Source organism: Balaenoptera acutorostrata, chromosome 9 (genome assembly GCF_949987535.1).
Source record: "Balaenoptera acutorostrata chromosome 9, mBalAcu1.1, whole genome shotgun sequence".
Classification (NCBI taxonomy): domain Eukaryota; kingdom Metazoa; phylum Chordata; class Mammalia; order Artiodactyla; family Balaenopteridae; genus Balaenoptera; species Balaenoptera acutorostrata.
Genome location: NC_080072.1, coordinates 32,604,683 through 32,617,059, shown reverse-complemented (window position 1 = coordinate 32,617,059; position 12,377 = coordinate 32,604,683). Strand labels below are relative to the sequence as shown.

The window sequence follows — 12,377 nt, the reverse complement described above, 5'->3', positions numbered from 1 at the left end:
ACCAGATAATTCTATTTTTGAGGAGGAGGGGTGTCCTGTGCATCGTAGGATGTTTAGCAGCAATCTTGGCCTCTACCCAGTGGATACCAAGAGCAACCTCCCTGCTCCCCGACTTGTGACAACCAGAAATGTCTCCAGACATTGCCAAATGGTCCCTGGGGGACAAAATCACCCAGTTTAGAACCACTGCCTTAGGGGATATGAGTTTTTCAGATCTTTCCTTCTTGAAAGCTTGAAGAATGCAAGGGAGCACTGGACTTGGAGACAGAGAGAAACTGGAGTTTTTAGCTGGAGGTTAGCCTTAGGTGTGGAAGTAGTGATAGGAAATAAAGTAGTGATAGGAGAAGCTGTGTCTCCTCCTTCCTTCAGGAGCAGCCCTGGGCGTGCATCTTATCTAGATGCGGGACGTGTGCCCGAGCAAGCAGAGCCCCGGTTTAGGATGAAGTCAGCCCTTAGTTCTGCAGATGAACTCATTTGTCTCAGAACACTGCAGTGCCTTTCTGAACACAAATGTACGTCTCAATTTTTCAAAGAGAGGTAATAAAGGCAGGAGATTTTCTTTTATATATTGGAGTCTTGTCAAGAGATTTTAACTTGAAGCCAAACTCCCAAGATTTAAGTGCTAACTTCGCCTTTTACTAAAAGGCACATCATCAATCTGGACCTATGTTTAAGAAATGGTGCCTGAGGTAACATTTTATGAACTGTAAAACACTAAACAGATATAAATTGGTTTTTAGTATTAACAGTGAAAAACCCCAAAGTCTCTTTTTTCTTTATTCAAAATGTTCTAGAAGCAGATTTTAATGGTTTAAAATATGTAGGCTCGCTTGGCAGCCCTCTTCCTTACAGGCGTTATTTGTTGGTGTCTTTACTGCCACCTAGTGGCAGGTGAAAATGAGATTGGATGGGTATAAGCTCTGTTCACATTCCAGGTACTGACTTTTCACGTGGATAGCACCTGACCCCTTCTCCATTCCATTAGCAGTGACTAGGGATGTAGAATCATTTCAAGAAGAGATGTGGAGGACTTATGGGAGTTTGAAACCACACATTCATAGGGGCTTCCTGGTATTTAATTTTCTCCAGGTACGTTTAGCAGCTAAACTGGGGTAAATTCATTCAGATTGGAAATTTTCAGAGCAAGGCGGCAAAAAGACAAGGTGGCAATGGAGAGGATGATACTGGCAAGAGAGCAGCTGAAGTGATAAGTTATGAGGTCTAGGATGGCCAGGGAGGGGAGTGAAGTTGAAGTCAGTGTGGCCCTGTAATTAAAATTGGGGGTTTAGAATAAGATAAATGGGCACTTGAATCCAGTCTCTAACAACTCTGTGTTCTGGGCAGTGGTTCTCAACCTATGGCCTGCATATCTCCTTCAGGGTCCATGAGGTCAATACTATTTTCATAATAATACTAAGATACTATTTGCTTTTTTCACCACATTGACATATGCACAGATGGTACAAAAGCAGTGGTGGGATAAAATTTTCTGGTGGCTTTGCATCACTCAAGGCAGTGGCACCAAAAAATACTAGTAATGATTCTATTTCTCACCACTCTACATTCACCATTTTTAAAATGCCAGTAAGAAATTTCAGAATGTCTTTGATGAAGCAGTAATAATTACTCATTTTACCAAACCTCCACCCTTGAATAAATGTCTTCTCAATATTCTATTCGACAAAATGCAGAGTGCGCATAAAGCGCTTCTGCTACATCCTAACATGTGATGAGTGTGTCAAAGAAAAGTGCCAACTTTTGGAGCTGCAAGCTAAAGAAACTTTTTTTTTTAACATGAAATAAAATTGCCAGACAAGCTATGAGTATTCAGACTTGGGTATTTAGCAAACACTCTTTTACAGAATGCACAAAACTAGCTTGTCATTTTAAGGAAAATAATTGACAATATTTGTTGAGCTTTAAAGGTTCCCCGTACTTATAGGTTTTTTTTTTTTTCTGATAAAAGTCAGTGATGATATTAACAATTGTGCTTTTTCATGGTCTATAGTAAAAATAGATCAACATTTGGAAGATCTGCATAATTCAGGGAACACATGTTCTCCAAATGGCCCCAATTTGATGTTACAAAATCATGCATGGATAAATGATGAATTCAAAGTACAAGATAGACCTATGGATTTTAATGCAAAATCCATATGGAACAATGCAAATGAAAGTTCAGTTACATGAAGATTCCACCTTACAACTAAACTTTAAGAAATGACCACAGGTAGAGCTTTGGTGTAATATCAAAGAAAAATATTGACATTTATCTGAAATGATATTAAAATAGTCTTCCTTCTTCCAACTACTTGTCTGCATGAGGCCAGATTTTCTACTTACCCTTCAACCAAAACAACATATTGCAATAGATTTAATGCAGGTATGAGTATCCAGCTGTCTTCTATTAAGGCAGGCATTAAGGTGTTTGCAAACACGTAAATCAGTGTCATTCTTCTCACTACGTTTTTTTTCTTTTGGAGTACATAACTATTTTTCAAATGTGTTATTTATATTATGTGAATGGATGTGATAGTTATTTTAAATGAATGAACATAAATTTCTATTTCAATTTCTAATGTGGTAAATATCAATAGATATACTCCTATGCAAAAAGCTCCTTGAGATCCTCAACGGCTTTTTTAAATGTGAAGGGTAATACCGAGACCAGAAATTTTGACAATTATAGGCCTAGAGAAAGTCATTTAGTCTCTGTAAATCTTAGTTCTTTTATCTATGTGGTGAAGATAATAATATACATGTTCTAAGGCTATTGTAAAACTTAACCCTGATCACAGTTTAATACCTAACCATCAGAGTAGGGAATTTTTCCTTTTTTGTTTACTGTTGAATACCAAGCATCCAGAATTGTTCTAACAAATTATCAGTCCTCCATAAATATGTATTGAATAAGTTAATAAATTACAAATAAACATGTTTATCAATTGGCTGATTATAATTATCCAAATCATGTTACATGTTTATATATATTTATGCAGTTTCAATGCATAGGAAGTAATTATCACAATGCCTAGTGCCTAGTAAACACTTAATAAAACATAAGCCAAATGATAAGGCAAAATAGAAACTATTGGAGGGAAATGGCAGGCAAGAGTCTGTCTCATTAAGGCATAATCACAGATGTAATGGGAGTCAGAGAATAGAATCAGAGAGCTGAGTTGCTGGGAGTTCATAATTATAATGAAAGACATAATGGCACTTATTAAATCTTGCCATTTGTAATGAAGGAATTGGACTAGAAATTCATGAATCTCTGAATCACATATGCTTTCTTTTCTTTTCTCCCAGTTGTTTAACAGGATATGTCAACAATAGCCTATCCTTCTTTGACCTGAGTGAGCTTGGCATGGGAAAATCTGGTTATTGCAGGTATTTACTTATAAATTATAGTTATCTTTTCTTTTTGCTTTCACCATTCTGTCTCCTCCCTTCAACATGCTAATGGGCCCATTTAAACTGTCATTTTGGAGTTCTGGCAAATTAAGAACATTTGGGGCCTCCTTATTTTGGTCTCTGTTCTTCAAATTCTTTGTTTTTGTGGATTTTAGGTACCGAGACTACAGAGGTCCTCCTTGGAGTTCCAAACCCTATGAATTTACCCTACAATACTGGCATATCCTCGCTGCTAGATTGGCCTTCATTATTGTGTTTGAGGTTAGTCACAGGCTGATAAAATTACTCTAGGTAAACGCTTTTCTGACTGATATATTAGTTGCCTTTTTTTTTTTTAAAGATTTATTTTTTATTTATTTATTTTTGGCTGTGTCAGGTCTTAGCTGCGGCACGAGGGATCTTCGTTGAAGCATGTGGGCTCTTCGTTGCAGTGCACGGGCTTCTCTCTAGTTGTGGTGTGCAGGTTTTCTCTCTCTAGTTGTGACTCGCAGGTTCCAGGGCACGTGGGCTCTGTAATTTGTGGCACGCAGGCTCTCTAGTTGAGGCTCGTGAGCTCATTATTTGCGGCGTGCGGCCTTACTTGCCCTGCAGTATGTGGGATCTTAGTTCCCCGACCAGGGATCGAATCGAACCAGTGTCACCTGCATTGCAAGGTGGATTCTTTACCACTGGACCACCAGGGAAGTCCCTAGTTGCCTTTTTGAAGTCAGTTTCTCACTGACTTCCAAAACAGGACTTGAGTATGTCCCTGTAAAAGGTTCAGATACAAGGAAACCACTATGACATGCAAAAAAGCAAGAACTGAATAATGTATGTTAAAGAGTATTTATATCAGAAAACTAGGATTATCTCTAGGTCCACGGGTGGACCTAGAGATTATCATACTAAGTGAAGTAAGCCAGACAGAGAAAGACAAATATCATATGATGTCACTTATTTGTGGAATCTAAAAAAATGATACAAATAAACATTTACAAAACAGAAACAGACTCTCTGACATAGAAGACAAACTTTTGGTTACCAAAGGGGAAAGGGGAGGGATAAATTAGGAGTTCGGGATTAACATATACACACTACTATATACAAAATAGATAACCAAAAAGACCTACTGTATAGCACAGGGAGCTTTATTTTGTAATAACCTATAAGGGAAAAGAATCTGAAAAAAAATAGATATATATGTATGTACAACTGAATCACTTTGCTTTACACCTGAAACTAATACAACATTGTAAATCAACTCTACTTCAACTTAGTTTTGAGCCTCCTAATAACCAAATTTAAAAAGGAAAGGTTGGTTTTCATCATCTAACAAAAGAACCCATATTTATTCATCGGGGTGGAGAGACTTATTTTCTGAACAATCAGCTCTAATTATAGTTGATCATGTGTATTTGTACAGCAACAGTGCATAATTCAATAAATTATGCCTGAGAACACTTTTATAAAACGTGCACAGATTTTCATGATCAGAGTCATGCAATAATTTTAGATTGTAGTCTGCAAAGAAATTTTGGAGAAGCTACAGTATTATTGCCTTGCTTAAAATATAACCAGCTTGATACAGTAAAGAACTTAGCACTGGAATATATTGAGTATCTATTCACTAAGGTCTATGGAAAAACTTTAAATGCATCTGTTTCCTATGGCCAAAATTATGGAGAGAAAAAGATAGCCATACATAAAACTTTTTTGCATATGAAATAAGGTTTAATCCAGGACTAAATTCTATTATTTAGTGACTCTATGGGCCTATAAAAATGTCTCCTGATGAAGCTTGACTTTCTATTTTATTACAGGTAGCAAAAGAGTTTAAAGCATATTTCCAATCCAATGATTCCAAAAAGTCTTTTTTATTGTGTGTGTTAAAATGTACACTTTTTTCTTCTTCATCTTCTTTTGGAGCTCAGGTAGAAAGACTTAATCAAATGCCTCAATTAACAGCAACCTACCATCATGGATCCATAAGCCCGATGATTCCTTTTTTTTTTTTTGCTCTTCATTCCCCATTACCCACCCACTCCAAAAGCACCCACTGTCTTTTCTTCTGTGGAAGATTTTCCACATCTTTATTTGAATATATGTTTGTTTATAAGTATATTGAATATATATGTGTGTGTGTGTATATATATATATATATATATATATATATATAGTATTATTTTAAGTATTCTTTTTCAAAATTACCTCAATGGTATTATGTAATAATTCATTTTTATCTCTCACCCATTATACTTTTTCAGATCTAGAGAGACATCTATCCATGAGATTTATAATTTCTTTTGTCTATTTATGATATTTCATCAAAATTAAATACCATATTCTCCTAAGGATAGGTGCTTAGACCTACAATAATTCTCTCTACCTCAATAAATCTTTTATTAAGAATCTTGGGCATGTTACCTTGTAAACATATTTAAGGGTTTTTAAGGAGTATTTTACTCAGGTGTGGAATTGTTAGTTTATACACATACTCGGTTTCATGTAATACCAACAGATTGCTCTTCAAAATTCTCTTGGATTTTCACCAGATTTTCATAGGATCTGCATTTCTAACATTTTGCAGTGGTATAAGAGTAAGGTAATATTTTGCTTTAATTTTTTTTGTTTTAGTCTGTTTACTAATGACACTGACCATCACTTTTAGTACTAGAAAGCCATTTGGGCTTCATTTTTTTGTAAATTTATAACCTCGATCCATTTTTGGTTGAGTCACCAAATTTTACGATTTCCTTATATATTCTACATATTAATCTTCACCAGTTATATACATAGCAGATACCTTTTCCTTGTCCATAACCTATTAACTTTATCTGTAAACAGATAATGTTCAATTTTGATGTAGTCAAGCGCATCGTTGTTTTCCTTTTATGGTTTGTGCTTATTTTGTATAACTTATTTAGGACATTTTCCTTATCTCCAGTTCAAAAAGATATTCTACTACATTTTTTACCATTAACTTTACAGTCTTACCTATCACATGTCTTTAATACCAGGAGTTTTTATAGAGTCTGAGGGAAACGGTTATTCTCCATACAATGAAATAATTTTTGTACTGCTATTTACTAAATCATCTATTATCTATCCACTGATTTGTAAATCCATCTCTGTAATATTCCAAGTTCCTGCGTAGGCATGGGTGTATCTCTGGCCTCAGTATTCTGACTTATCACTCCATTTGTCTGTTCCTGGATCACTATTGCACTATTTAAATGCAATATTTAAATATGTCATATCTGATAAAGCAAGTGACCGTCCACCCTGCCACACTTGCTCTTATTTTAAAAAATTATCTTAGCTATTTGGAGTTATTAATCATTCATATAAATTTTAGAGGCCATTTTTCAGGTTCCCCTGAATATTGAGCAAGGACTTCGGTTAGAATTACGTTTGTAGAAATCAAATTTTGACTTATTTACAAAATCTGTGCTGTTTCATTAATGAATGTAGAATTTATTCAAATCATTCTTATGTCCTTTAATATATTTTAAAATATTCTCTTACTTATTTGTACCTTCTTATTTCTAGAAACTTTATAGATATTTTTATTGCTGCTATGAGTACTGTCTTAAACTTCATTATATGATTTGCTTGATTTTTGCCGGAATACAAATAGTCTTTCTAAGATGGGCATACCTCCTTGTTTAAGTCTCTTACTGGTTCTAGTATTCTGTCTGCTAAATTGGTTGGGATTGTCTTTTCAAATGATAATACCAGCTGCAAATAACAACAGTTTTGTATGTTTACTTCCAAGGTTTATGTTTCATTGCTTTTGTTTGCCTTACTGTGTTGCTGGAAACTTCAATATGGTGTTGAATAGCAGCGGTGTGAACAAACATGTCTTTTTTCCAACTTCAGTGGAAATACTTCTGATTTTTTTCTTTAAGTATGATATCTGCTGTAGGTCTTTTGTTTAAGATGATTGGTTATGATAGTGTCTTGATAAATGGGTATCAAACTCTAGCTTTTAAAAAAAATAGATTTCCTTTTTAATATTAAGCCATCCTTGCATATCAAACTCTCTCTGTGAGTCAGTTTATAGGTTTCTCTGTTACTATGGTATAGGACTTGGAGCATATTCTTTCTTACTAATTTAAATTGTAACAAATGTTTTTAATTTTTATATCTGTACTCTTGAGTCACATTGCTGGCTATTTCTGTGAATATCAAATATTTGGTCAGGAAAGAAGCTCTTGATTTGCTTCTCTATGGGAAAATATGACCTGCTTTTCTATGATCTATCAATACTATTCAGTCCTGGGACACATATAGCAAGCCCAGTTAAAAGTGCCTTCTTCCTTTCCACGTAGAGACTACTGTCGCAAAGTCCTTTAGGTGAATGGGTTCTTTTCTACAGATCATCCTAAGTCTGTCAATCAGATTTTTCTTCTTTTATGAGAAATTAAAAGACTTATTGTTCATGGGAAAAGAAATAGGATGCATTTATAATAGTTGGAGATAATATTTAAGTAGTGCTTATACTGTGCGAAGCACTCCTTTGAGCCTTTCAAATATATTTACTTGTTTAATTTTTATACCAACCTTTAAGAGACACTATTATTAGCATCACTTTAGAGCTGAGACATAGAGAACATAGGTGATCTGCATAAGGTTACACAACTAATGAGTGTCAGAGTAGGGTTCAAACATAGGCAGTCTCAGTCAGCATCTGTACTTTTAACCACTGGCGTATTACCTTTTGATTTTTGTCCCTGCTTTTTTTAAATACAATACTTTTATCAGTTTATTTTTTAAGTCTATTTTTATCATAGAATAAATAATTAATAGAGATAAGATATTTTAGAGCAGTTATAATAATATATGCTTTTAATAGAGTAGAAACTCTGAAAAATGTATGTACTGGGGGTTGAGTCCAAATCCAGCATCACAGGCAGGACTGTATTCTGTGAGTTTTGTACACTGTGTATTTTAATCTATCGAACAAGGATTGTCCCTGCACGTGATCTCTCTTATCTGTGTATAACAAAGCATATCATAACAGTATTGTATAATATATAAGGTTTTTATAGGTGTGAATTTCAGATTCATTCAGTGTTTATAAGGTGACATCAACATGTCTTTGTTGGAATACTTATGTGATGGAAGGCAATAATTGTATTCCCAATATAATTTTGAAAATATTAATATTCTAGATGGTACATACTGAGTTCCGATGCTTGATTGTAAGGCAAACGCAACATTGTTCATGACTTCTGTTTTATAATTAGCATTTTAGAATCGTTGAAAATGTACTTTCTTCTCTTAAATTTTCAGCACCTTGTTTTTGGAATCAAGTCATTCATCGCTTACCTGATTCCAGATGTACCAAAGAATCTATATGACCGAATACGACGGGAAAAGTACTTAGTCCAAGAAATGATGTATGAGGCTGAACTAGAACATTTGCAACAACAACGGAGAAAAAGCGGTCACCCTGTTCACCATGAATGGCCTTAGTTGATAACTGTTGCCCAGCAGGGGCAATACCATTAGTGGGCATGATGGCAACTTCAAATTCTAGGTGGGATCTAGGAGGAAGGCATACCTGGCGAAACATATATATAATATGTTACTTGGAAATGCATCACAGCCATCTCTGGGATTTGAAATATCCAGGCTTCTAGGGAAGAAAACAAATGACTCATGACCTTAAAAAAAAATGGTTAAATTGACATTGCAGGAAGCCAGGATCTAATTCTCAGAACCAGCCTCAGGGAGTTGTATGTTTGGAAACCTTCACCTTCCATCAGCTGCAGTGTAATAGGAAGGGTGATGATGAGGTTTCTAGAGACAGATTTCCATGTAAATGTACACAAGCCAGGCATGACTTAAAGTATCATGTGGTCCTCACCCACATACTAATCTTTGGATGTCTTTGGAACCTTAGGCTGAGTTGAGATACTTACAAGAAATGGCAAATCAATTATTACCTTTGCTGCCTGAACTCCATGTCCCTTCAGCTTACTGTTTCGTAGAAATTTCCCTTATTTCTTGCTGAGATTTTGGATCTGTGACACAGGGAATTTATGCTGCTTTATACTGACTATGCAGTTGAAGAGTTACACATCTTTAGTAGTCAAACCAAAAATCTAAGACTCCAAAAAGAATACCATTCATTGAAATAATATTCTATTGCATTGGCTACATTCAAATCTGTTTTATCACTGGCAGATTCAGTTTTACTGCATTTTTTTTTTTTTTTTTTTGCTAAATGCCAATAGAGCCACAGAGTTACAAAATATGGATGCGTGTTCTCATATCATTTAGAACATAATGAACCCATATTTTACTGTGGAAAGCTGTTTTATAGTATACTTAATTTCCACCTCCCTGATTTATTACAACACTCTCACAGAATAACTTGAAATGCTGTAAATATGTTGGTTTTCCGTGTATCTTTGCACCTTAACAATATGGAATGCAAGTTATAATTCATGCAGCTCTGAGACCAGTTACACAGTATGCCACTGTGGCTTATTTATTCAGGAAAACAGAAGCCAGATGCTTTGCAACACTTAAGCTTTTCCAACAATGTGCACTCTTGCTCATGAGCTGATGAAAACAATGCATGAATATAAATTTATATTATTTGTAAAAAACATACATTTTTTGAGTTTTACTTTCTTTTCATGACTGAAGGGAGTTTTCTGTTATTATTTCTTTGGTAGATTGGTTTGGTTTATTTTTGAAAACTCACTAGAAACAAAGTCAAATTAATTGTGAAAGACATAATTTTTGCTTTGTTGTGGAGTTGCTGTTTCTCTGAACTCTGTATCTGTGAGTGTGAATGTTCACAGGCTGATGTTGTAGGAATGATGACGCATTCAACTAAAGAAAGTCTGGTGGAGGCATAAACTATGGGAGCAGGATGGGAAAGAAGAGAAGAGTTGAAATGAGAAAATATATGGTAGAAATCAAGACTCTTTTTCTTGCAAAACAAAGCTAGTCTCAGTTTTCTTCCCCCGGGAATGGGATGAGGAATACATAATCATACAAATATGTGATTATTTTTTGTGCAATTTAACAAAGTACAGTTATTTCCAAATTTTATAAAGGTCAGATTAAACCCAATGGGAATAAAGCTACTTTGTAATATATATGCAAGGGTTTCTCTAGCAAGAAAAGTATAAAGTTTCTCTTAACTAGAAAACTATTTTTATAATTTTAACACTGAAAATTTTTTTGACTTTTCCTTTTTTCCCTCCAAGGAAAAGCTGATAGATTATAGTTGTTGGTTGGTTGATTGGTTTTTGTCAAAACTGTTCACTTCCCTACTTGCCTTCTGACTGAACAAGGGGAAGAACCTCAGACTCTAAATTTCCCTCCCATTCCCTTGCCACAAGGGATTCTTCCATTCAGATTCCAGAGAGGTTTTGTTTCTGCCACCTGCTTATTCATAGCAACTAATTCTACTAACTACGCGAAGGAACTTTGAAAGCCTCCATTTTTGTAGCACCTGCATTTCCTTTTTTGTTGTTGTTAGTTAAATGTATACACATGCCTGAGGATAAATACTCTCTTTGCCTGTTGAAGACATAAATGAACCTGACATTTATGTCCCTTTCTAAATTAGGGACACAGACAAAGACATTTATCTTATAGTAAAGAATAATGATAGCTGTGTCCTTGAGAATTCTTCTCTTTCTGAGTTATTTTTATATAACCATATTGATTACTAGAGAGAAAATCATGAAAAGAGAAAGGTGTTTTTAATAAAAAATTATAATACATTGATTTAGAAAATGCTTTCTCTGATATTTTTTGAAACCGATGGAAAAACAGAGAAACAATGAAAAAATTATCTGAAATTTTCCTTTTGTGAAACAATGCAGTAGAATCTAGCTATGCCTTCATCATTGTTGACATCAAAATATTGACAGCCCCTCATGGGTATATCAGTTTTAGAAGACTCTGCTTTAGTTGAGAGAAATGTTTTATATCATGGTTTTCAAATGAATACAAATTATTTCTCAAAGATTTATACGACACACACTATTCTCAGGAAATCTGTATTACATGAATGCTGCTTATATATTTTCTTATTCTAAATTGTTGCCTTTTCAAACAAATAAATAATATATATATGTGCATGCAGTCAGCCTTGACAAGTTGCACAAAGCTGAAGCGTTTTCATAGTACAGTATGTGGGAAATCGCTCTAGGTTATAGCTGAAATAGTTTGCAGTTGTCTGAGTCTGTGCACGCACTTTGAGATAAAATGCTCCTGAGTGACTGCATGATGAGATACAACTTCTGAATGCTGCACATTCTTCCAAAATGACTCTTATCACAATCTGTTGTAGAATGCAATGAAAAAGAATCTTTTTCACTCAATAAATTTTCATGTGATATGGTATTTTTTCCTATAATCTGCATGTTAAATTTAATCCTGCTTGTTTTTTAAATATTAAGTTGGGATTTGTTGAGCGTGTATGGGGAGAGGGGATTGCTCACTCTTTAGCTCTCCAAGGCAATAGTTTCCTATTCTTGTGGGCCCTTCCCCACTCTTGAAAAGTTTTGACTATGTGTCTTCCGTTAAGCTCATTGTCATCATCAAGGCATTTGCACATGAAAGTGCAGGTGGAGTATCACATTGATCCTAATAATGCTTTGTGTTAGCAAAGTTGGGGGAGGAAGCTTGATTAGTTCTTCTGTCACACAAGCATTTTCTTTTTTTCACACTTGTGCTGGCTCTATCAATCACCATCAAAATCTCCTTGGAACAGGAATTTTAGCAGATATAACTCATGCCAAGGAAGGAGGACATATTGGGCCAACTATCAATATGAGGCTACCAAATTGCCCATTTTTTTCTCAACTTGATGGTCAAAATTGAAAATCCAGGTTGTGTAGAGTTGCTTAACTGATAAGGCTGAATTGATTAGTCTGTCAACTGGGGACAGGGAGACATAAACCCAGGGTGTGTTTGTGTGTATGCGTGTGTGTGTGTGTGTGTGTGTGTGT

General features: G+C 35.0%; 1 protein-coding gene across 1 annotated transcript in view; it reads left to right on the top strand.

Moving 5' to 3' along the window:
• Nucleotides 1-9,639, top strand: part of ANO3 (anoctamin 3) — a 158,559-nt gene extending 148,920 nt beyond the window's left edge. Inside the window, exons 22-24 of the mRNA XM_007180984.3 lie at nt 3,310-3,390; nt 3,570-3,675; nt 8,689-9,639. Of these exons, the coding sequence (XP_007181046.2) occupies nt 3,310-3,390; nt 3,570-3,675; nt 8,689-8,871 (370 nt within the window). The 3' untranslated portion in view covers nt 8,872-9,639. The remainder of the gene's footprint in view (nt 1-3,309; nt 3,391-3,569; nt 3,676-8,688) is intronic.
• The last annotated feature ends 2,738 nt before the right edge of the window (nt 9,640-12,377 follow it).